This window comes from Tachysurus vachellii, chromosome 26, assembly GCF_030014155.1.
Source record: "Tachysurus vachellii isolate PV-2020 chromosome 26, HZAU_Pvac_v1, whole genome shotgun sequence".
NCBI lineage: Eukaryota > Metazoa > Chordata > Actinopteri > Siluriformes > Bagridae > Tachysurus > Tachysurus vachellii.
Genome location: NC_083485.1, coordinates 11,024,879 through 11,051,305, shown reverse-complemented (window position 1 = coordinate 11,051,305; position 26,427 = coordinate 11,024,879). Strand labels below are relative to the sequence as shown.

The 26,427-nt window shown below is 38.7% G+C and overlaps 2 protein-coding genes across 2 annotated transcripts; both read right to left on the bottom strand.

Annotated features, from left to right (window-relative positions):
- Window positions 1-1,609: 1,609 nt before the first annotated feature.
- ywhag1 (3-monooxygenase/tryptophan 5-monooxygenase activation protein, gamma polypeptide 1) lies at window positions 1,610-12,791 on the bottom strand. Its single transcript, XM_060863001.1, has 2 exons — window positions 12,568-12,791; window positions 1,610-4,425 (listed from the first exon to the last, which is right to left on the bottom strand). The coding sequence occupies exons 1-2, from the start codon at window positions 12,652-12,654 to the stop codon at window positions 3,769-3,771; spliced, it is 744 nt and encodes a 247-aa protein (XP_060718984.1). The 5' UTR covers window positions 12,655-12,791; the 3' UTR covers window positions 1,610-3,768.
- A 2,166-nt stretch (window positions 12,792-14,957) lies between these two features.
- Window positions 14,958-24,726, bottom strand: LOC132841392 (scavenger receptor cysteine-rich domain-containing group B protein). Its single transcript, XM_060863746.1, has 10 exons — window positions 24,634-24,726; window positions 23,619-23,742; window positions 20,346-20,648; window positions 20,120-20,191; window positions 19,396-19,713; window positions 19,174-19,251; window positions 18,627-18,695; window positions 18,052-18,366; window positions 16,282-16,359; window positions 14,958-15,561 (listed from the first exon to the last, which is right to left on the bottom strand). Exons 1-10 carry the CDS (start codon window positions 24,724-24,726, stop codon window positions 15,245-15,247), a joined length of 1,767 nt encoding a protein of 588 aa, XP_060719729.1. The 3' UTR covers window positions 14,958-15,244.
- Window positions 24,727-26,427: the final 1,701 nt, after the last annotated feature.

Genomic DNA, 26,427 nt, shown 5'->3' with positions numbered 1-26,427 from the left:
AAAAATTTGCTTCCTTGTAAATTTGTTGATTTTTTCCACTCATAACTTGATTAAATTTGATTTTTTTTAATACATTTTATTAAAAAACAACAAAAAACGAGTAGCACTTTAATTAAAAAATGTGATGTAATAAAGGTAAAGGGCAAATATTAACTATATACTGTATGCTGTTTATATTGCTTGTAATTGGGATGAAGTAAACATCTGTAGAGTATTTTAACATAAAATTTTTGATTGTGTTGAATTAAAAACCCAAAAATGCAGCGGTCCACCAGACCCACGATCACTGGCTGAATAACAAAAATACGAACACCATACAAGGGTTAAAGTGGCCATTTGGGTTAATACACCTGTAACAATACCAAGCCAAGGTGTACGTGACAATTATTAGAATTTAAATACATCCGGCTAGACAATACTATCACCCGGCCATTTGGAAGATATTTGGTTCTTACGCTCAATTTAAATTTAATGCGAAACCCAATTTAAACTACACAGAGGAAAAACTGTATAAAATTTCTGATCAGAATTTGTTTTGCGTTGTTCTTGACTCCGATGAACCCGAAGTATTTCATGTATTTTATCACTTCTACGCTGGAATAAACTTCTTCTTCTTCATTAATTTCTCCGACCTCATCGTTTTATTTTTTTACAGACACTAGTCGGAAACTTGTCATCGGTGCTGTAAATGAATTTTCCATGTAATAAGATGTTTTGATGCTGGATTTAAAGATTATTAAAATATTTCTCATATACGATTTTATAAAAAAAACATCAATTGCAATCGAAAGTAAACCACAAACCAAAACTTTTGGCAAAAAACGTAGAGCCAGATGGTGGCATTACATTCAGCTTCAGCAAACGAGGTTCTTAGCAGCCTGGAAGATGGCACAGGACGGCACAGAATGAGACACTGGGAACTGAACAGTGTGCCTCTCTCCAAGTCATTAATTACAGCTGGCCAGCCTGAACACGTCTCATGATGTCTCTTCCTTAGTGGCTTTCATTCCATCTATACTATACTTTACTATACTTTACTATACTACACTATACTAAACTATGCTATACTTTAATATACTATTCTGTACTATGCTTTACTTTAATATACCATACTATACCATACCACATCACACTACAACACTATACTTTACTATACTATTACTATACTTTAATATACTACACTATATAGTACTATACTTTAATTAAATATACTATACTGTATTATACTAAACTAAACTGTACCACATCACACTAACTACAACACACTAAACTATACTATACTTTAATGTACTATACTACGCTTTATTATACTATACTATACTATACAGCACTTCTACACCACACTACACATACACTATACTATACCATACTATACTTTACTATACTATACTTTAAATTACGGCATTCCAATTTTTTTATCATAACAATTTTTAACATTGTGCCACCATTTTCTATATTTATTTATTTATTTATTTATTTATTTATCTATCTATCAACCTGTAACAGCAACACATTCATGCAAACAGTTCCCTTAACGGTCAAAAGGATGCGACTCATCCGGGATACAGAACAACTGCAGCTGCACTGAAACGTAGTTAGAAAGATGGTGTGATGTTTTAATTCATTTTTATTATCATCATTATTATTATTGTTATTTTTCTCGTGTGCATCCGCTACATGACTCACATTTACGATATCAGGAGAGACAGATAAAAGTAAAAAATAGACAGAAAGAGGAAATCATGGTCCGTGAGTGAACTTCTTACAGAAATGCAGTTTTCTGAAGAACTGATAAACACTGTTTTTTTTTGTTTGTTTTTTTTAAACATCTTACTGTATAATGTGACAGAGAAAAGCACAAAAGGAAAAGCCATCGTAGGAACAGTTTTACAATGTGATCTTTGATTTTAGCCACAAAACAAAACACCGGACAGAGTGTGTTAAGCTAACAGTGGTGTTTCTGTCCTTTTTTTTTTTTTTTTTTTTTTGTCTTTTTTTGTCTTTCCAAGTCTTTGTATAATAAAACCCCAAAACAAGAATTGCATGTCACTATAGCATAAGTTTATGGTTCACCCATAAATGGTGTCGCATTACTTCAGCAAGAAAAGAAAAAAAAATAAATCAATGGAAAAAAAATCATAATCGATTTAAACAATCCAATATAAATTAATAAATAGAAAATGATCATCAAATTGAAGTCTAGTCGTTTCTTGTTCCTATGAATACATAACATCTACAGTTTTTTTTTTAAGTTAATAAAGTCAAGCTACTGTATATAAATACATCACCAGCATGCACAATATTGTATTATCAAGAATATTGGAGCAGTAATCATCTTACACTGAGAAACAGTATAATAGGCAAGTGCATTTTTTTTAAATTAAAAAAGTAAATAAAAAAAAATAAAAAAAAGGAATAAAAGAATACCACAAACCTCAAAGCTGCTTTAAGATCATCTCCTGTTTTTGACATTGCCAGTGCTCTGTCTCTAACTGTACTTTCAGTCCATAGACAAAGGAAAAACAGCAAATGGTTCCAGTTGATTCCATTCAGTGTATCGTGACAGGGATCCAAGTGATTAAGGATTGCTTTAAAGTATTCGCGTTTTCAGAATTAAAGCGCAGGGATTTTTTTTCTAGATTATTTTTCTAGGACAGTTTGTATTTTAGGGTAGCATCATTACAAGTTAGATTATATTTAAATATATATAATATAGTGTGGTTTTTGGTACTACATTGTAATGATATTGAATAAAAGCTGTTTTTTGTTTATAGTGCAGGTCACCCTTGACACCTATAATATCCAGACTATATCAATAATAATAATAATGATAATAAGAAGAGTTTTTTACTGAAAGGACGACGATTTGTTTTAGCTATCAATGGAAACAGTGTTGTATTTAATGGTTAGACAACCAGACTTGGTTACTTTATCCCTAAACTACTGTTCCTTGATCACAAAGCTGCAGCCTGTAACCACAGTGATGCTTGAATTGGAATATACGGAGCGTTTCTGAATCGCCATGTCGGCTGTAAAGTAAAGGCTGACTGACTGTTTAGCGCACATCAGTATCCACCAATATGTGAAACAAAAAAAAAAAAGAAAAACATCCTTTCACACCCTCAGGAGCCTGTTTGCAAACTCTTACTTTTGCAAGGCTATGACATTCAAGTTTTTTTTTTTACTTCATGTATTGTTTTTTTGTCTATTTTTTTTCTTGCTCAAGCTTTAACATGTCTTCCCCTGACAGTTCCTAAACCCTTACTACACACTTAACAAATAAGCAGCTTGACAACATGTTTCACTACAAGAACAGTCCCTACGCCAGTGTTGTTGGTGTGTCTCAACCCTAGTCATCTTGAACTTACTGACTTTCTGACGTTATTCCTCAAAGTACTGTTTTGGCGAATGTTGCGGAGGTAAACCGAAGACGAAGAAGTGTTTTTAAACTTTGTGTTGATTTTAACTTTCATCTCTCTTCTTAATCTTAAGGTTTCTTTTCAGATTTTTTTCCTCACTATTATATTTATCCTTTTAATTTTCCGAAAATCAAAGAAAACATTTGCGCTTGTACCGTAATGTGAACATGACTGCCAGCGTTCCACCAGGCCCCCTTTTTCGTAAAATGTTTTCACTTACGCTTAAATTTTTCTTTTTATATTTTCGTTTATTTTGTGAGCAGGCGTGTTTTCTTGTGTGTTACAGCTAGGAAACGGGTAATTCTTGAGGGTCTTCACCTCTTCTGCCTCTCCGTCTTCCTTGCTGTTTTTAATTGTTGCCCTCGCCGCCTTCGTCGTCCTGCTGGTCGCTTGTCCAGAGTGTCAAGTTGTCTCGCAGCAGCTGCATGATGAGGGTTGAGTCTTTGTAGGAGTCCTCGTTGAGCGTGTCCAACTCGGCGATGGCGTCGTCGAAAGCCGTTTTGGCCAGATGGCATGCCTGCTCGGGTGCGTTCTGGATCTCGTAGTAGAACACGGAGTAGTTGAGCGCCAAGCCGAGACGGATGGGGTGCGTGGGTTGCATGTGCTCCTTGCTGATCTCATGTGCCTCGCTGTATGCCTTCTCGGACGACTCGACTACGGCGGCACGCTTCTCCCCGGTAGCTACTTCAGCCAGGTAGCGGTAGTAGTCGCCCTTCATCTTCAGGTAGAAGACCTTACTCTCGTGCTGTGCCTCGCTGCAGTTCTTGATCAAAAAGTTGTCCAGCAGGTTCAGCACATCCTGGCAAACAGCTTCTAGCTCCTTCTCGATCTTCTCACGATAGGCACGCACCATCTCAATCTTCTTCTCGTTGCCATCGGCTGAAGTCTTCTGCTCAATGCTGGAGACGACACGCCATGACGAGCGCCGTGCACCCACTACGTTCTTGTAGGCCACCGAGAGCAGGTTGCGCTCTTCATTGGACAGGGCTTCGTTTAGCTCGGTCACCTGTAAAACAGAAGGACGAGAGACGATGTTTCAGCTTTTACATCATCCTATAACAAGTTATGCACATTTTATATATAATATCCATCATGTTTTCTCCAATGAATTCAAAAGGAACGGTTTCATTTCTTCCTGCTTTTCAAAATCAAGGAAAAGCTCATTTTAGCTCTTTCATTATTAATAACTGGTGAATATTGTAGAGATATTTAAAATGCATTCATATGTTACTTCTAATCAGCACAGACAAAGAACACACATACAAACACACATACAACTCAAAAACCAAAACTAATCTAAGCTTTGAATTTATCTTGATGTTAACCAGCATCGGATTCCCTTTCATTATTTGCAGTATCCTGAGTTTAGGACAACTCCCAACATCACAGTAACCTCAGTTCACCCCTGATGCAGCGTCTGAGCTGTACAGTCAATGTTAAAGCATTAGGCTCATCTCCTGTGTAATCTCCTGCGCTTTTGCTCTGGCGACTAATGAAAAACTCGGAATATAAACGACAAATATCTGAACTTATACACTGAACACAGTACACACTGTTCCTGGATCAGAATAAAATCACATGAAAAGGGGAAAGAAGGGATAAACGGACTCATTGTGTTTTGTTTCTTTTTCTTTTTTTTCGGGTGGTGGCATTGGGGCAGGTTTTGTCTCAGAGTTTTCGGATCAATGCTACTGAATAACTTCTGCTGTTAGGATTTGTACATTAGATGTTTAAAGACACAATGTCTTTTTGTTCTTTGTAGATCTGGAGACTCTCCAAATAATATAAACAGTATTCTATAATTAGGATATGGCAGAATTGCGAATATTCATATTTTCTATGGAGTTGTTTCCAGGAGACAGACTGATAAGCTGTTAGTAACATCTTATTAATCAAAATAAATCTCATTATCCTACTTTTATTTTCACTTCTTATGCCTATTTGTTCACTTATGACCCCTAAATGTGATCTAGCAGTGCTACTTTATTGGCTTCAGGTTGGTTTCTGAAGTGATATATTTTGGTTGTATGTTTATTTGTATGCTTGTACATGTTGTTTCATTTAAGATGGAGGATTCAGAAAGATGCAAAAGTGATGCTTGCAGGTCACGTTTGGTCAGTCAGGATTAAGCCGGCGTTACTGTGCTGTGTTTCATCTGTATCAATTATTTCCCAAACTATTATGGAGAAATAATAAAAGCTCTCATCACCATAAAGGGACAAATGACTAGTTGCTCTTTGCTTTCTCTCTGTTTTATTCTTCTTTTGATGATTATCTAGATGAAATATACATATTATATATATATATATATATATATATATATATATATATATATATATATATATATATATATATATGAACAATCTCTAGGCCCTGTTGCCTTTGATTATGTCCGGTTTCCTTGAGGTATAAAAATATAGAGATAATTTTGTTGTGAGATTCTAATTATGTTTCAAAATTTTGATTCATTATGTTCATTAAGCAAATGTTTTACTCTGTTCAAGGGTGCCAACAATTCTGCACTTCTGCAGTATTTCACATTTCTGAGTATGACATACTGATTACATTACAAGCTTTCATGCTATTTCGATGACCTAAAGGACAAAATCCCACAGTGACATTCTGAAGGTTGTTATTAGTCTTACACTTTTCCCAATCAGCGACACAGCGTCTTGGCAAAACAGCAGGCACACCACATCACCCTTTCCTGTTCCTTAGACTCACATGACTCCTTTTTTTTATTTAGACTGCTATGCAAGCATGTAAGAATAACGCACTATATCACACATTTCTTCAGTTTCCATAGAAACAAGCTGATCGTCTTTGTTTGGCTGCAGAGATTCTCTGTGCTGCAGCCCTGGATACACTGACAGTGCATTTGCAGCGATGCACTGTGTGTGTGCGTGTGTGTGTGTGTGCGTGTGTGTGTGTGGGTGACGGTATATACGTTATGTGTAACAGTAGTGAAATGTGTGAAGTCCATACAGTGCAGGAAGACTAATAGCAGTAATTGTATGTGTGGGTATGTGTTAAAGTGAGATATTGCAAATGCCGGTGCATATGTGATTGTGTGTGTGTTTGTACGAGAGCACAGGGCACAAGTGCAGTAGTGAGTGTGTGGGTGTGCAGTGTGGGGGTTGGGCACGAAGCCCAGGCTGCAGCTAGCCTGCTTGCTCATAGCAGCAGCTGTGCATGTTGGAGAAGATTATCCTTTACTCCATCAACCAGTTTGCACCAGCTATAACTGCATGACATTTGCTCTTCATCAGCCCTTTCAATATGTTATAGAAAGCAATATTTAACCAACGATTGTGCAAAATTGCTTATTTTCATCAGCCAGGATGTGTAATGATGTATAGCGTTTGCACCGGAGCTATGAACGAATGTCTACCTTAACCAAAACCCGTCAAAAAAATATGTATATTTGCTCCCAGCTCTTTAGCCATCATGCTAGGATACGTGTGTGCAACATTTGGTTTAATCCACAAAAGTTAGGATAAATAGGCTGCCTTGTCATGTAACAGCATTTAACTACAAAGTTTTGTGTATTTGTATAGATTATAGTACGTCCTTCATGATTGAAGAATGGAAGCTGTTATCTAAGGAAGGTTTTCGGTAAGAAAGAAAGACAACTTTTGGTAAGAAAGATTAGCTAATTTATTACACAATATTCTTAGTCTCTAGAAAACTAAGAAGCTAACGTCAGACACCAAAAGTGTCTTGACTATTGTTTTATTGCTGAATGTTTCTTACCAGTTAAGTTCACTGATTTTTAACAAGAAGATCCGGCATGACCTTAGGCTTCACTGTATTTTTATAATAAGTGATGGAATTTTTAGCATAGTCCAACTGGCCTGTCTCAAGCACTTCATAAAACATAAACAATTTATTAAGTAAAAGATGATTTTGAATATCAAGTAAAAAAAACTGGATATTACGTTTTCGGTATTTTTAGCTACGACCCGCTAACTTTATCTATGGAGATATATCTTTCTCCCGACACGTCAAAGAAAGATTTAATTAGCACGATGTCTTTAATCTCACCCAGTAAACTAGCCTAACATGCTTTGGTCATCATGTGACTGTTTCCAACATAAGCCATAAAATGGCTGCAAGTGCACTCTTTTAAATAAGGCATAAATGTTGAATGTGAACAGAAACCGGAGGCACAGACTCACATAGTCAGCAGTGTTTCACAACCGGTGTTGCGACAGACTGCACGGATAAAGCAGCGCACTGTCTATGAACTCTTTCAAGTTGTTCTGAGATTTTTTTTTTTTTTTCTCTCCTAATCTCTTGCTCGTTAAATGAGAAAGTGTTAGACTTTGGACCTCGATTGAATGTTTTGATAGATTCAAAAGCAATAGATTTAAAAGCTCCAAGGTGAGTAAGAAGGAAATAGCTGATGATAAGGAAAGAAATAAGAATAAAGAAATGATCTATTGTATGAAAATGGGAGCAGCGTAGCTTGTAAAGAGCAGCACCTTCTTCTTCAGGAGACTTTTTCCCTTTTTCCCCCTCAAACACTCAGAAATCTTCCACCTTTTTTCCCTAATAACTGAAGGATGGGCTGATATTAATCCTGTCTAGGTAGATCGCTGTGATTTTACAAGCAGAATATGATTGCTGCTAGAGAAAGGTATAATAGATGATATGGGACATTTACAAAATTTTTGCTACGGGTGCTAAACCTGTCTCTATATTTCTCCTTCACTGAAGGCCCATGAGCAAGAAATAAAAAAGTCAATAAGAAAAAGAAAATACAATCCCACAGGCTGCCTTTTTAATATCAGCTTAAGGACGTATCCATAATACGTCTCACTAGGGATAGATTGGCAATAAAAGCTTCCTTCAGCACTGATTAGCATTAATCACCATAATTAGCTCTTCCCCACCTATCCGCTGTCATGAATCATGAATCAGTGAGTGTCAGGGCAACAACAGGTTCATAAAGCTTTATCTCTAGTGGTTATAACGGTATTATGGATGGTATGGAATCTGATTTGATTGAAATTGTCGAAATATTAACCAGAAAATAATTTTGCCATTGTTATACAGTGGAAATGAACAGGTAAAGGTAGTTGTTTGGGTTGGAAGACAGATTTTTATTTTATTTCCAATCTCTCTCTCTCTCTCTCTCTCTTGCTTCTCTCTCTATTTTGCCCTCTATCTTTGCTATCAAACATATTTGTAATTACAATCAATGTCTGTATTTTTATGCATTCTGCTTGTATCTTGTTTCCTCTTTCAGCTATACAGTACGTACAAACATGCTAGCGAGATCCAGAGACTTTGTAACGTCGGTATCAACAGCTACCTGCTAGAAGGCAAGTGAATTTTGTTTGGTTTTGCTCTGGCTGTTTCAAATAATATGAAATTGTATTAAAAATAAATAAATAAATAAAATAAAATAAAACAAGGACTGCAAGATTGATGCTGCTATATTGGACAAATTACATTTACACCTCTAAATGTGTTCCATTCTGATGACAGTGTGTATTGTTTGCAAGATCAAATATTTCTCCCCAAAATGTTATCAAATTATATCTGATTGTTATCTGACCAAATTTCTCGATGCCTCTATTTGATTCATCTCTCCGTGCTATAATGATCTGTCATCGTTTGTCTATGGCATTAGAGGTACACGGCTAGTGTGGTGTTTATGCACGTGTGCTTACATTTCCGTAGTGGATGGGACACTAAAAATACGTGTCAAAATGACTGTTAGAAAAAAAAAGCAGTTGGGATAGTAAGAAAACACATTTAGTTCAAAAATACTTTATACTCTATTAAAAAAGCAATGTAGAATATTTTTCCTGGATTCGACTGAGTAAAGAGATATGATGGTGGGTTGCTATGGGCAACATGACATCAGGACAGTCAGTTGCTCCGGTTTCTGTTGACTGGATGTTGAATTCTGAGACGGTAATTAACCCAAATTTGCCTTGATTTAGATGGATCGGATTGGCCCAATTTATTTATGTGCACTTTACAGTAAATACAAAGACGCGTCTGCTTTTCTTCTAAAGAAGAAATATTCTAAAATACAGAATAAGACTTGAACTTTGATTACATTCATACTTCCTGTTCAAAACTGTGTCCCTATGCTGGGGACAGGCAATTAAAGCTGCCAATCTGAAGACTTCTGGGAATTTTCCAGATTCATTATTCACCATTCATTAAATGGCTAAGAGGTAGAGACTGTAATTTCCTGTAACCATTAAAACCTTGATTTGTGACTGAGATAACATTTTTTAATTTGCTGGATAAATATGATTGACCTCTGGTACACAAAAATAAATTGCTCTGCTATCACACCAAGGCGCACACAAGATCCTGTCATGCATAGACAAATAAAGGAATAAAAACCTGAATGGATGCCTTTTCTGGAAAGCCCTGTTCTTGCCTCCAATTACAGCGTATTGAATAAATGATTCGTATTCAACATATTCACACTGAATGAGATGTAAAAGCATCAGTCAAATGTAATAGAAGTAGTAGTCATTTTGGTCATTATTTGTTCCATCACTCTGATTCATTTATTACATCTCTGAGATTAGCATTGTGCCATCTTACTGAGTCACCATGGGAGCGGATTATGATGATTTATCAGGTCAGGGAGAAATGAGGGACTCTGGATGGAAAAGCGGGTGTGGTTTCAGACAAATCTTCCTGGCTCTATGTCCCTAATGAACCCTTTTGATGGAGCTAAGTTCAAAACTCCCTCTGAAACCTATATTCAACATCAAGTGGTCATCAGACCTCCCATTTTATTCAGACATTTTGCGTTCATTGGGTGCTTATGATCATCCAGAGGATGGAAATGTCCTAATATACTCCTACATGCTCTGAAAAATGGTGGTAGGTGGTACTGACAGCAGATGAATATCTAAAAAAAACACAACTTAACACTCAAGTGATCAATCTTCCGATCTGTAAACCTTTAAAAGGTTAAGGTAGATGACATCAATCTGTACCTAAGCCATCTGACCACAGCCCAACATATCAGATCGTGCCCCAGAGAGCAGCGTTATTTGTCATGTTCCTTTTGTTCACTTAGTCACAACGCAAAGATAAGACACAGGGCAATGCCTCCCGCCCTCGAGGCACAATTGAACCATGACAGAGCATTTTTCATCAGCGGATGGCTTGCCATCCTGTTCGCTTCCTAATAGACCAATGCACTTTCCGCTCAAGAGCGCTGGCACTGAGAGATTCACCAGCCTGGGACACGACCTCGACGTTCTCTGATATGGCCTATTAAGCATTTTAACTAGTCTATAATAAAAAAAAACAACATTTGCGATTTCTATATTCAAAGGGTTCTAGAAAGTTTCACTAAACTAAACAGAATATTTTACCCCAACAGAATGACAATATAAGGAAACAAATCATTCTAAGACTATTTACAACACGATGATGTCAGAGTTTTTGCCTCTGGGTAACGGTTAAATATAAGGTTGCCTCCAAATTTTTTATATTCTGTTTTTAGAGAGATGAGACAGCAGAAAACAAGCTCAAGAGCACATTAAGGGTTACCACCTAATTAGCATTTGTAGAAAATCTGATTTGTTGCTTGGTGAAAAATAAATGACGACATACCCATAATCCACTGATAGATTACTGCACTAAATTATAATAGCACATACTACTGCTGTTCTGTGGTTTCCTGATTACAGTAAATCTCTAGAATGATGACTGAATGATTCATTATGTTTGCACAGGAACATTAGAGTGATTGACCTCTCAGAGGCGTGATTTTTGTGGCAACGTAAATTTTAAGCATGACAGCTTCCACCCTGTGCCACCTGTGTGCCCATACCATTATAGCTCTTATGGGGTGGCTGATGACATTATAAGATAAGATATACCTTTATTATATAAGGGTGTAGCCTCCGACATGCATGAACATTATATGTTTTAAATACGATGTTTGATCATTGAAAATAATATTAAACAGTACAACCCTAGGCATGTTCACCTAGTGCCTCTGTGTGGAATGGTTGGCATTGGAAAGACATGGCAAACTCTTTTGTACATTTCAAATATGACATATTTATGCTCTGCTTCCGGGGTGAGGGTTGGAGGGTTGATGGATTACACGAAATGGTGCAGTACGGACTCTGCACCTTGGCACGCGCTGCGACACGCCTAGTGGGAGAAAACCTGCACACGCCTTTGGGAAGGGGGGGGGGGGTTATGGGGGAAGCTGTCGTCGCTACACCGGGCTGTGTGGGTCGAGATAACCATTTTGACCGACATGATTGCACATTTCAGATCACCCACATTCACCATAGTGATTTATGAACTAGCCATGAAAACGTCTCATGCGCCTGGTCATGTCTCGTTATGCGCCTTTGTGCAGACACAAAGCAAGGCGACGTTGGGCAACGCCGCATCCTTCACTACTATGATTTTTTTCTTATAATATAGCTTATAACATGTTCTTCCTGCTGTCACAGGGCGACACCTCGGTCTTTCACCGTCTTTCCATTTTGACACGTGCGTAATCCTGTTTGTCTAATAGAAGAACTTAAAAGAAAGAAATTGGCACTTTTCTTTGTTCGTCGTTTTCTTCTGAAGTTAGATGACATGCCTTAGGTTGTAATAGAGGCACGGTATAAGGGTGCATGATATAGAACGGTTATAACGGGCTTTCATTTGTGCTATATGATTTTTGAAGCCAGGTCCTTCTATGGTCCGTTGTGCACAGGGATGTGGCAAAAGGCACCGCCCCAAAATCAAACACACTGCACTCGATCACGACTGGCACACCACCCCAAATCATTCTGTATCTATTCCATATTATTATTGATCATATATCCCATAATATAGGCATACATTCAATGTTTCTTCTCTATTCAGGATGAAGCAGAACTGGTTTTGTAAACGGCAAAGCGACTGCGGAGACGTCCATTTAACTCAATCCATTTAAAGAGATTCGAATACGCATGAGAAAATCTGCTCTAAAATGAATTAGGTATCAATAGTGCGACATTTATGGATACTGGTTTGATGAATAAGCTGCATGTTGAGGCACGCAGGCGTCTGTTAGTCCTCAAAGCGGAACCTGATCTGTGCGTAAAAACGCATCGGTCTAAATCACGTATCACGCAATGATCAAAGCATTTCGGGTTCTCCAACTTACCGATTTCATGGCAGCTGCCATATCGTCATATCTCTCAGCCTGTTCAGCCAACCTGGCTTTCTGAACCAGCTGCTCGCGGTCCACCATTTTCTCTTTAAACGAATGTCTCGGTTTGAAGACGTTACTTGAGTGGAAAGAGTGAATATGATGCGGTTTGGAAAAGCGCCGCGCTCCTTCTCGCCGCTGCAGCTGCTCCGTGCTTTCTGCGCGTGCCGACAGGACGCCCCTCCCCTTCCCTTACACTTTCTCCCGATTGCGTCATCATTGAACAAATGGGGCGTGGTCCTGTTTGGTGAGGTAACGCTACATAAATGTGCGAGTGCGCTTGCGCGCTATCGGTGTATGGCGAATCGTTGTTAAGCTTAAAATCAGGAGCTGGGAATCACGGGAAATGTAGTGCAAACCTTTTAACGGTCCTTTTACACTCCGTGCCATAAAATCTTTTTTAATCCTGACTGTAGGCAACGTTTTAAACATAGATGAAGCCTATGGTTGTCCTATTCAACTGTTTCCTACAAACTCTAAAGTATATTATAGGTCTTTTACATCCCCATAGTCTTATCACCAAGTGCACAGAATTGTGAGACTGTGGTACAGACTGTTTAGTCCTATGTGTTCATACATGGTTTATGAGATGGCAAAACTCCCCAACTGTTGCACTATATAGTATGTGGGGTGTGGCTATGGACAAATAGATGCTATAGCTATAAAAGAAATGTCAAGGTATTTCTGGTTTGAAGCAGTGACATTCAGTCAACTACCAAACTAACCTGCTGTCCATTTTGGTGTATTGCACTGAAGTGGGAATGCTGGGAGATCCTGTATCTCCGCTGTCTCCTTTCCTGCCTCTGTCTGGTCCACACCCTTCTCTCTCTCTCTCTCTCTCTCTCTCTCTCTCTCTCTCTCTCTCTCTCTCTCTCTCTCTCTCTCTCTCTCTCTCTCTTCACGTAGCCCTCCCCTCTGTTTCTCTCACCCTGCCTCTCACTCCATCTGTCTGTCTCTCCCACACCATCTCTTTGTCCCACCATGATGTACCAGTGAGCAGCTGTTTTGAGGATGAGGTGCTTAATTTATTTTTTTTGCTGTACTGATAAAAACTGCCAAATGGCTGCAGGATCTCAGTAATCCAGAAGAATTTGTTTTCAGCAGCCTAATGCTTAGCGAGACAAGTGCCTGTGCCAAGAATCGAACACAGGCCACTCTTGGTTTTGCTTTCCTTGCAAGTAGCTATGCATTACAATACAATACAAACCAATAAATGAGTCACCAAATCTTTAGTCTAACCACAACCTTCCTTTATTCACTTATCTCCCTTTTCCATAATTGTTACAATGGCAGTTTTGGATTTAGTATTGGCCAATACCCAATAATGATCCCATACTACAATTCTCTTAGCAACCAAGCCGATTCACTTCACCTTTGTTCATGCAATGTCATACATTTTGGATATACTGTATACATCATTAAATTTTAGAGAATATGTCAAATTCAATATAATCCAATACCAGCACAGAATTTTACTCTCATATGCCACCAAGACCAATAATCATGTCCATAATCAGGACCTCTTTATAAGCTGACAAAACCATTACTGCCATGAACCTAACTGAAAGGTAGAAGGAATGGAAACGTGCACACAAAGTTAGTATTGAAGATTTGAGGAAACTTTTAATATCTTTAAGCACCAAGTTTGTAGAATAAACATCTAAAAGTCTTACTAAAGGTTTTATCTAGGAACCATCACATCCTGCAATGAAAGTGGTCTCTTCTAAAAACAAAGAAAAAAGCCCACACATGCTTTAAAGAATAATTTATGCTTTCAGAACAAGTCTTAAGACATTTGCACAGTGAAATGTTTATTTTAGACATTTGCACAAAATGTTCATCCTGTCCCACAAAAATATCCCAATCTGTCGATATGAACTACTCTGGCAGTTTTGAGTGGTGTTAGTGAAGGTAAAGAACGGTCATGTGAAAACTAAAGCTCTCAGTTTGCGATATTTTTACATCATGTTTAACTAATGCAATTAACAATCTTTAAACCTGAGAATATCGTTTTGTTAATCTAAATATTCTAGCTAGAGTATGTATAGACATATATTTTTCAGTGTATCTTTTTTAGATGACATTTGGTGTTTTATTTATAGCTTTATATTTAATAGAATAAAAAAACTTTCCAATTACCCATTTATTGGTATTTTAAGTATATTAGTCTTTAGCCAAAACTTATATGTGAATAATGAAAGTCCCAGCAGCTCCACAATGCAATGGCAAGCATGACTAGCAAAACATGCTCGCATACTATATATCTTAATATGGTATCTAGGAAAAAAAATACGGGATAAAGGTTTTTCACCATGTACCAATCACTTTTACATAACAAATGTTGAAAAACTAATCTTGGTGTCATATTTATACATACAGTTTCTATGTATTTGTTATTCATACATTCATAAAGTGCATAAATAAAATAAAAATCGACCAATTTCTGTATATAAGCATAATTTGTCATTTCTTTTTGTGTCAGATCATCCAGGAGCCTTTTATATCTTCAGCATATCACTGTGAGTGGATATTTACAAAATGTACATGTCCTGTTGTCTTCATACTCCATTCCCTGCCGCTCTATAGACCTCAGGTAGAGTGGAATGGGAGTGGCTTCTGTGGATGGGCGGAGTCATGTGAGCGAGCATGTCACACCAGCATCCTCTGAGTGGTCACAGTTGTGCACATCCCATGGTATGTGAGAGCATTCCTGGAGTGACAGCTCCGCTCCTGTGCACTTCACATTGTCCAGGAGAATGGTGCCAAGGCCCGCTCCATAGAAGGACTCCACACGTGCAGCTATAGCATCACCACAACCCAGCAGCCTGCACACAACCTGGGCATCAGGGAGATCCCAGGCATCATCACACACTGTGCCCCATGCACCACGGTGATACAGCTCTACTCTGCCCTCACAACGGTGCGGACCACCTGACAGCCTCATTGCACCTACAAAGAAGGAAAGAGAGAGAGAGAGAGAGAGAGAGAGAGAGAGAGAGAGAGAGAGAGAGAGAGAGAGAGAGAGAGAGAGAGAGAGAGAGAGAGAGAGAGAGAGAGAGAGAGAGAGAGAGACAGAGAGAGAGAGAGAGTACATGAAATGCATTTGTCCTAATGCAGAAATGGAAAAAACTGGAGGCAATTAGTGCACTTTAGTACAATATAAAAATTATTATGAGGTTTTAGGTATTAATTTGGAAATATTTTTACTTAAGAAAAGGGGTAAAATCTTTAGATTAACTCAAGAGACACAACAGGATGCATCTAAAGGTCTACATCAAAACATCCAATCACTGAGAGAGAAAAGCATGAGGCAACTCAAAATTGCTTTATATAAGAGTAAAAAAAAAAAAGAAAAGAAATCCAAAATCAAAAGGCAGTAGAACAACAAATAAAACGAGTAAAGCAAAATCTAATTAATATGCATAATTTGAGTGAATATATAGGAGTAAAGATATTTGCAATATGGATAAATGTTAAAAAAAATACTGGTTATAGAATTATAACTATAACTATAACTATATATATATTCAGATTTAAACCCTTCACTGTTTCTGACACAACTTTCCTACATACTAAACACTAAATAATCCGTTACCGAATATAGTTACAGAATAACATGCTCAGAAATGAATAACTGCCCTAATGTACATAATGTGTTTCGATCCTTACCCTCCACTGGTGGGGGAGTGGTTATGATCCTATCAGTCACCCCAAAGCTTCTCGATGTTCCCGCCCAGCCTGGGGAAGCTGAACAGAAAAAAAAAAGAGAAAGAAAAGCTTATGCAACCAGCTTGCATGCTTTGAGTTTGGTCTGGTCTGAGTGCATGTTCAGAGTGGATTCACTTAATGAAATCATGAATTTTCCATCTCTAAAACCGAGACAACATTATTGTACATTAGCAGGTGTTGTTATTAGCAAATGCACCATCAGAGTGACATGAGCAGAAAAAAATAAGCATAGGAAAATATTTTTCATATATTTTATTAAAAATGTATATTTCTGTTGTAAATACCTGTCACCTGATTCAGAGAGTTCAAATTTAAATAGGGACCAAGTCTCTGAGCTAGACGACACCAGTAACTCGCTTCAATAATCTCCTAGTATTAAAATATATACAGTATATAGTGATGTATCTCATCACTTATAATCTCAGGCTTAATATAAACCTGCAAAATTTCAGTGTTTCATTTTTCCATCTACTCCCACATGGGCCTAAAACCTTATTCTGTTGCATTCATAGGCATCATATGCATTTATTTTTCTTTCTCGTCTATATTCAGCTTGGTGTGAATGTGTATATTAGGCACATGCTTGGATATATTTTGGGGTTTTGCAGCTGCATGTGGCTAAACCGACTGGAGCTTCTTCTGCTGTGGGCCTCAGCTGATGCTGATGTTCCATGACTGGCCTCTGTATTCTGCAGGCTTTGGGACACTACTTCATTACTCATGGATTGTGTGCTCCTGACACTGTCCTGGGTTGTAGTATTAAAGCGTCTGTGTATACGGACAGTGTATTTTTCTTGTTGGCAACTGTTTGTATAAAAGTGTAGCTGTGGGTTAGGGTTGAAAATAGATATAAGGATGTTCATATTTTCAAAACAGGAAAAGAGAAAGAGTGGAAGGGATAAAACATGAAATTAGCTTTAGAGTGCATTTGTGTGTGTTTTTTCGGATAATGTTCACATCAAACAGAATGGAGAAAAAAATGTGATCCCAGTGACTATGACCATATCATGGATGTTTGTGCCAGACAGTCCAGATTGAATAATTCAGAAACTGCTGATCTCCTCTGATTGGCAAACTCAACAGTCTCTGTACTTTACACAAAATGATGTGAAAACAAAACAAAAAATTGGCAGCAGCTCTGCAAGCTGAAGCATCTTGTTGATGACAGAATGGACAGACTGTTTTGACTGTTTTGTTAGCTCATAAAGCCACTTTTTCCAACTATAATAAGCAGAAAGACATCTCAGAATGCACTGAGCTTTGTGGAGGATGGACTCTGGCAACAGAGAGCCAATCGGGTTCCACTCCTGTCAGCCAAGAACAGGAATCTGTGGCTACACTAGGCTGAAACTGGATATTTAAAAGATGGTAGCTCAGAAGTTAAGCTGTCAGACTACTGATCAGAAGTTTGTGAGTTCAAATCCCAAGACTATAATACGGCCACTGCTGGGCCCCTGAGAAAGGCCCTTAACTCTCAACTGCTGGATAAGGGCATTTGCTAAAATAACATAAATATAAATATCTCCCAAAATGCTGTAAATGAGCATTTTGGTGAGCCTGTGCCCACTGTAGCCTCAATTACTCAACATTATTTATGTTTAAATTGAAGTATAAATTTTCCTCTCATGGTCATTGTTGCTTTTCACATTTCAAATGCAGCATCTTTGTATTTAATGTCTGGACTGCACCTATATTTAGTTTCTCACTTACTAAAGCAAATGACTCCAGCATCTTCATGATGTCCACAGTTATGTTGTCCCCAGCCCAGGTTGAAGCAGTCAGTAAGCAGCCTCTCATTGCCATCACAGTCTACGTTGTCAAGCAGAATGGGACCAGAGCCATAGCCAAAGTAAGCCAGCGGGATGGCCGCCATGGCCGGGCCACACCCCAGCTGCCTGCACACCACCTGAGCGTTCTCCATATCCCACTCATCATCACACACTGTACCCCAGATGTTTTTGTATAAAACCTCCACACGGCCCTGACAGCTGCTGTTCCCATTCACCACACGGACAGTGGGCTGCTCTGGATGGAGGAGTGGACAAATGTCAAGTAAACATTCTGTCTGTTCTTTTACTATAGTATGTCATCTTTATGGTAATAAATGCAATACGGCTGAGCAAAACCTCAGGACGGAAGTAAAATATCGTTAAATATCTGCAGATTTCATGAAACAATGTTGAGTCATCCTTGACGGCCATTTTGATCAGGCTGGGCCACCGCTTCTCTGCAACATTAAAATTAAATGTCAAAGACTCTGATATTGTGACAGTGCAATTTGTTACCTTTTGTGGTAAAGGATGTGGTTGGATTAGTTGGTGTTGTCTTTGTAACTGGAATAGTCATTCCCGTCCCTGAAGAAAGCAAATAAAAAAAAAACATATCCCAAAGATAGAAAGCAAAAAAAGCATCTCAAAGTGGTGTATTGATCACAGTCTCTTATCTATTCTGGAAAATATCGCCCACCTGTGAGCTAATAGAGGTACTGCAAAAGCGTACTGATCTAACCGAGTCCTACTGGTGTGTGAATGTTCATGCACTGTGTGTTAATCTGTGAGCTGTTAAAGTATGATACATATACATACTGTATCTGTAAGTGTGTACACTATGAAATGGGTTATTTAAATGAATCCACTAAAATCCACTCTGCTAGATTTACATAGAAAGCTCTACCTCCTCAGTTGAGCTATGTGAAGAAAAGAATTCCACTGTGCTTTAATGTATATGTGGTGATAATAAAGGCTTCGATGCCCCCGTTCTATTTTCTATTTTTTTTCTTCTATTTTTTCTATTTGTGAGCATGTAAAGATAATACATGAATGCTATTTATACCTGCTGGGATGTCAGTATGTAAGAATGCATTGTCTATGGTCTCTGTGTTCACAGGAGGAGCAGAAGTGGTGGTCAGTCCTGCAGAGAGAGAGAGAGAGAGAGAGAGAGAGAGAGATAGAGAGAGAGATAGAGAGGGAGAGAATTCAAAGTGGCAGAAGTTCTGAACTCACACTTTCCACAATCATCCAACATTCACATTTGGTTACTCATACTTGAACTTACTTGTACAGATGACTCCAGCGTCCTCGTGATGACCGCAGTTATGTATCCCCCAACCAAGGCTGTAGCATGCGGCCAGTTGACTCTCTGCACCACTGCAGTGTACGTTGTCTAGCAGGATGAGACCTTTGCCATAGCCAAAGTAGGCATTGGTAGTGTAGGTGACAACAGGACCACATCCAATCTGCTGGCAAACCACAGCCGCGTCTCGTAAACCCCAGTCATCGTCACACACTGTTCCCCAGCTGCCCCGGTAGTAGATTTCCACCCGGCCCTGACATTGGTCCAAGCCGCCCACCAACCGGATTGACCCGTCCAATGCTGTCAGAAGGAATATATGTGTTCTGAGTGTTCTGAGTATAAAAAGTAGCTTTTTAGCCAATGGTTTATTCCTAAACTTGTCAAATAAAAGTAAATCAAGACAATGTGTAAATATATTGTATAATATGGTGGTCATTCCAATGACTGGTCAAATGGCTTCAATACCTAGCCTTTGATTAGACAATGGACAATCTTAATATGCATAATAGTCATTTTTAATACAGTAGTAGCAACCTGGCAATATAAAAATGGAAGCTTTTTCCATTTTATTTTTTATACAAATATGGAAATGTTGAATATTATATATGACTAAGCAGTTGCTCTGCCTTTTGTTACAAAACTGTACAGTGCCACCGAAAGAAAATGTCATCACAGCATAAAGGTTTTTAAACTATCAATGGCTTACATAAACCAGAGTTCCTGCGAGCTAGAGTGCTGGGCTCCTCAGACAGTCCTTGAGGTCCTAACACAGTGTTACCTGCAGAGATAGATAGATAGATAGATAGATAGATAGATAGATAGATAGATAGATAGATAGATAGATAGATAGATGTTCACTCAATAGACTGCAATTTTGTTATTTTTTCTAACTAAAAAATAGAAAAGTAACATTTCTATTTGTTCGGCTTTACCTTTGCAGGTCACAGCCACATCCTCATAATGGTAGCAGTTGTGGATGCCCCAGCCTTGATTGCCACACTGGCTCAGGTCTGTCTCTCCCCCATTGCAGTCAACATTGTCAAGCAGGATTGGCCCAGAGCCCTGTCCAAAGCGGGAACTTGTGCCCACTGCTACAGCCAGACCGCACTCCAGCTGTCGGCAAACCACATTGGCATCCACCATGTCCCAGTCATCATCACACACCGTGCCCCATGTACCATTGTACTGAACCTCAACACGGCCCTCACACCGGCTCCTGCCGTTCACCAGCCGCACTGAAGGACAAGGAGGACAGGAGAATAAAGCAGTGAGCAGTAAAAATGTGTGCTGGAATATATTTTATTAAAAAGAACAAGCTAACATGGAGATTTGAAGGGGGGGAAGTGTTTTTACAGACGTCAGGATGAAATTTCTGTTGTAATTTAGCTTCAGTCCTACGTTTGTCTCTCATGTAACTACATACCTGTGTTTTGGTACATGCTGTATTAACCAACTTAAACAGTTTAGTAAAGGAGATTATTAGGTGAGATAACCAGGCACGAATTTAGAAGAACTGTTGTTAAGATAACAAAAATGATATTCTGTCTATTTTTAAATCAATAAATTAAAACCACATATTGTATTAGGTTATATTCCTTACTACCTGTAACTTCAGCTACTTCAGCTACTACCTGCTTTGACCTTCTTGTAGTTATTCTACTCTGACCAACTAACCTGATAGAGTTTTAGTAAACAGCACAACCTGCCCATCCATCCATCCATCCATCCATCCATCCATCCATCCATCCATCCGTCAATCCATCCATTCATTTATCCATCCATCCATCCATCCATCCATCCATCCATCCATCCATCCATCCATCCATCCATCCTATCCACTTATTCTACTGGGTCACAGGGAACCTAGAGTCTATATCAGGAGACTCAGGTCACAAGGCAGGGTACACCCTGGACAGGATGGCAGTCTATCACTGGGCACAATCACACACACACTATGGACAATTTGGAAATCCCAATCAGCCTACAATGCATGTCTTTGGACTAGGGGAGGAAACCAGAGAACCTGGAGGAAACTGTCAAAGGTCAGTGAGAATATGCAAACTCGATACACACATGGTAGTGGCCTCAGCTTGCTCGTCAATCAAATAATCTTGGTTGTGTCTTCTATTAGTCTATGTCTGACCTCCATATGCTATGCTGTAGTGAATGCTGTAGTGCCTTCCTGTCTGTTCCTAATAACACAAGAGGGAATAAGAGAGGAGCTATGTGCATCTGATGATAGCTCATCACAAGAATGCTTCTAATCCTCATTGATTTAAGGCATAAAATAAGGCTAAAGATGAAATATGACTCCCAGAAATGAATAAGATAGGAGAGAGAGAGAGAGAGAGAGAGAGAGAGAGAGAGAGAGAGAGAGAAAGGTGGCACAGTGATGGAAAAGGGGATTATGTAAATTGAGAACAAGAGGAAGTGACCTGTTTTTTTTTCGCCTTGGATCTTTATGTGATCCTTCCTCCCAATCTTTCTCTGCCTTCCTTTGATTTTGAGTGTGTTTGTGTGTGTTTGTGTGTGTGTGTGTGTGTGTGTGTGTGTGGTGGGGCTCTAATAGATTTTTAATAGATGTGTTCTTTGCCTGAAGTAAGTGCATTAGAGAAGAGGAAATTAGTGTGAGAATAGGCTCACATAGGTTCTGGGTGTAGACTGTCCTGTTGTTATTGCCTGAGAGAGAGAGAGAGAGAGAGAGAGAGAGAGAGAGAGAGAGAGAGAGAGAGAGAGAGAAATTTTAGTCAAATTATTTGTTGAAAGGAGGTTCTTGGCCCTCCATAGTTACAGTTCACTATCTACTATATCTATTTTCCTGTAATTTTAGACCTAATGAAACAGGAAGCCAATTTAGCTCAGTCTGTTTTAGTAGCTAGACACAGTACAGAGTAGACGTATACTTTATACATAGCGATGTACACCATGACATCACCAACGTATGATTATATAAAAATATATACGTCTGTGAAGCGCAATAACTTATAATTATCGTTCTAAGTTATAAGCCACTTAAACTCTTTAAATGGTTTCATTCAAAAAGATAATTAAAGTATTGATAACATCTAAAGCTAACTACTAATAGAGCTGTATATAAGATATGAACTTATTTTACATTTTTTTGGACAGTGTGGTTGTAAAACTTGTGGTATCTGGTACATGATTACCTACTGTGGAAAGTATTTAAATGTTTAGATTATATTCTTACAATATTCTGTGCCACAGTCATGAGGATCTCTGGCTTTGACTCATCTCCCTTATGTGACTCATTTCAATCAACACTGGTTGGCTATATTTAAGATCTTGTTTTCATGATGTCGTTCAAGGACGAGACATTCACGTCTCACCCAACAGACACTCTGTCCTTGGTGTTTAATTTCTGTGCCGTACAAAAGCACCATCAGAAATCTTCCTGAGGTCAGCCTTAGGCCATTTAGGTCAGTTTATTGGTCAGTGCTACTTTTACTAATAAAAATGAAATCCTTGATTAAACCTAGGGTACTATGAACAAGAATCGCTTACTTTATTGAAATATCTAATATAGTACAACTGTGCAATATGAGTTAAGTCTTGTAATGTCAATCGAATAGTAATAGATAAGAATTACTTACTTAAAACTGATCGTCTCGTCACTTTGTGATCTGCAGGAGAAAAAATGCACAGCAAACTGAACCATATTAGTCAAAGCCAATAAACTCAGTGTAGAAACTCTAATATACTTTCAAGGGACAATATTTGAATTCACACCACACACACACACACACACACACACACACGCGCACGTCTTCAACATTAATTAACAAGTCTAGAGAGATCCATTTTGCTTCTGCATGCATCTAAGCACCTTTGTTTGAGTTTCAACTCATTTTAAGATATTGATGATGATCTATATATTTATCTACAGGTACATTTACAGTACCTTCCAGAGAGACATACTCTGGAGTAGAGAACAACAATAATACTAAAGATCCAGATGAAGGTTTAAGCTCTTCAGGGTCTGTAAAGGATATTGAGGATATTTCCAATCTCCAGCTTCAGCCTTCAGCCTTCAGCCTGCTTCAGGCGGGCTTAATACTAAGCACACAACTGTTTGTCTGCCTTTTTAATAACATAATTGTAGTGAATTGATCCGTCCCTTCTCAGTTCTGTTTTGATAAGGATGACACACACACACACACACACACACACACATCCTGTGTATTCACCGAGTGGTAGGCGCATGTTAAAGGCCAGCAGGAGCAGTGACGCCAGGAAAGAGACGAGGACACACGTGGATGCTTTCCAGCGGCTGCACACACTATTGAGCACACCCTGGTCTCGCATGGCAGTCTGAGGAAGGAGCCACCAAGATACCTGTATATATACATATGGACACACAAACACACATTCACACACACATTGGTACTGTAGTCACAGTCAGATTGGTAGTCACACAGATGTCAAAAGACATTAGTGAGTCTACAGTGTCTGGAAATTTACTTGTCTTCAGCTTTGCTTTCTCTGTTCTGATTGGACAGCGGTTGTGTCAATAGTATTCTGCATCTTGACGTAAATAGCAATTTGATAAACAAGGCTGTTTAACCAAAACAATATTGCGAATCCATAAACGCATTCACCGTCATGCAAAACTCTCCACAGTTAGTAAGCCGAGCTCCGGATCAAACCCAGGACCCTGTAACTGTGAGGTGGCAAAACTACATACTACATACTGCATCTTATATTTATGCTAATTAAAAGAAAATGACACCCCAGAGTGAATTCGAGGGTATTTACTTTGTACTGAATAACTAAATGAACAATAAAATAATGGATGAAAGAATGTCCAAAGATCGATTAGACTTAATGCTGAGAGAGGTTCTGTTGGACCATTTCAACAGAAAAAGGGAAAAAATTGTTTGAATAGATAGTTTTTGTTTGAATAGATTCTCCATACATTTTTAAGAAGTATTCATATCTCCACATCTACAGTAGGGTTAATAGGGTTTATTAGTTTTCAGGCTGAAAATTCATGCACTCATAGAAAACAGTGTGCATTTATGTTTATTGTATGCTTATGCAAAATGCTACAAATTTTACAATAAAGCATGCATTTCTCGAAGCACTGACATGACACTGACATGCTGTAACACTGATGTCTATCAGTCATGCTAAAGATCAATTCCTGTGACTTTTTTTCTTTCTTTTTATTTTCCGTTTTGTTTTTCCTAAATCCCTCCTGACCTTCCAATGGAATGTGAGCAAGCGGCAGGCTGGGGCACAGGATCCCAGGATGAGTAGAGAATTTGATATTGGGCCCAAGCAGATAGTGGACATTCCGGGGCCGATGGCACAAAAAGCTGTTTCTGCTGCCTGTTTCTGGGACCTAAGGACTGTTTCCTGTGAATCTTTCACTGGGGCTCTCCAGAATGCTTAGGCAGCTGATGACACCAGCCGGGCGCCTCTCGTCTCCCTCTGTCCAGTGACGGAGGTAATCAGAGGGGAATAATACGAGGGCGGGGGTGTGGTGGCTCAAAGAAACCAGAAAAGGCTACACAAAAGACTGTGAGACATCAGATACATGCTCACTGGAACTTTAAGATATTTGTTAATTTATTGATTTGTTTTTATGCTTTTGTTTCATAGTTATTTTACTGGACCACTAGTGAGGTGTCAGTCAAGGGTACTTTTTTTTTTACATCCATAAAATTAAAAAAAAAGAAAGAAAGAAAGAAAAGAAATAAAGGCGGTAAAAAATCACCATAGCTCACCATGTTGATAACATGCTACATTTAAAGAAATCGGTCACACGGTGGCAACAGATTTCTCCAATGTTCACACTTTGTAATTGAGCCTGGTTTACTGTCTCTGCGGCGTTCTGCCTGCTCTGCATTGGCTTTCTCTGGGTTATCTGGTTTCCTTCCACCTCGCAAAAATGGTAAATTGGCATCCCTAAATTTGTGAATGAGATTTTGAATGGACAGGCATCGTCTCCAGAGTGCATTCCTGCCTCATTCCCACTGTTCCTGGAATAGGCTCCAGATTCACCACTACTGAGATGTAGATAATAAGGCCACAAAAGTGAAATAAAGGAGTAAAAGGAATTCGTGCTGCAGCAAGCTGTACAATTCCAAGACCAACAAAGCACTAAAATAATAAAAACACTACTAGACTTGTAAATTAAAAACAACTTTTTCTAGTAATTCATTGTAGAGGGTTTTAGGAAGTTTTGGGAGCCTTTAAGATCACAATGCAAGACTCACAAACACACACACACACACACACCGCTCTGTGTGTCCGTCTTTCTCACTCAGCTCTCAGTTCTCCCTCTTTTATCCCTGCCACGGCTAACTGCAACAGAGAACAGTCATTAATACAATTCGACAGGGGCGTGTGATCCTTACCACTCACTTCAATTGGCTCCGCCCTCCAATCACAGCACTAGCCCTCCAATCACAGCACTAGGCCACGCCCCCTCTTCCACATTCTTCTTAACCAGTTCACCAAAGCTCCTTCTTAGCCAAATTTGAACATTCAACATTCAAGTCACCACCTGAACTGGAGAAACTAAGCACGAGGTGCTATACATACTGTATATTTAATTATGAATAACAATGGTTCCAATTGAGTTATCTCTTAGCAACCTGAAAACCCATGCAGTCATAGGCAAGTGTGTTGACACATGTTTATTGTATTCTTGCCCAAAAATACTGCAATTTTTTGTATAAAGCAATTTGACATTGACATCCTCTTATCCTGCTGTTACACAATTCTTATTTGTCTATCCATTCACAAAGCAGAGCCTGACCATGCCCTGGCTTCACGTTCTTCTTAACCAGTTCACCAAAGCTCCTCCTTAGCTAAATTTGTTTCTCCTGTGATTCGAACTTAGCTACTGAGTGACCAGCTCATAAAGTGCTAGGTGATTAGCTGAAGAACTAAATCGGATGCATTCAATACTTTCAACGGAAATGCAAAATCCTAATGACTCCAAGATCAGAAACAGCAAATGATAGTGTACTTTTCGCTTAATGGTGT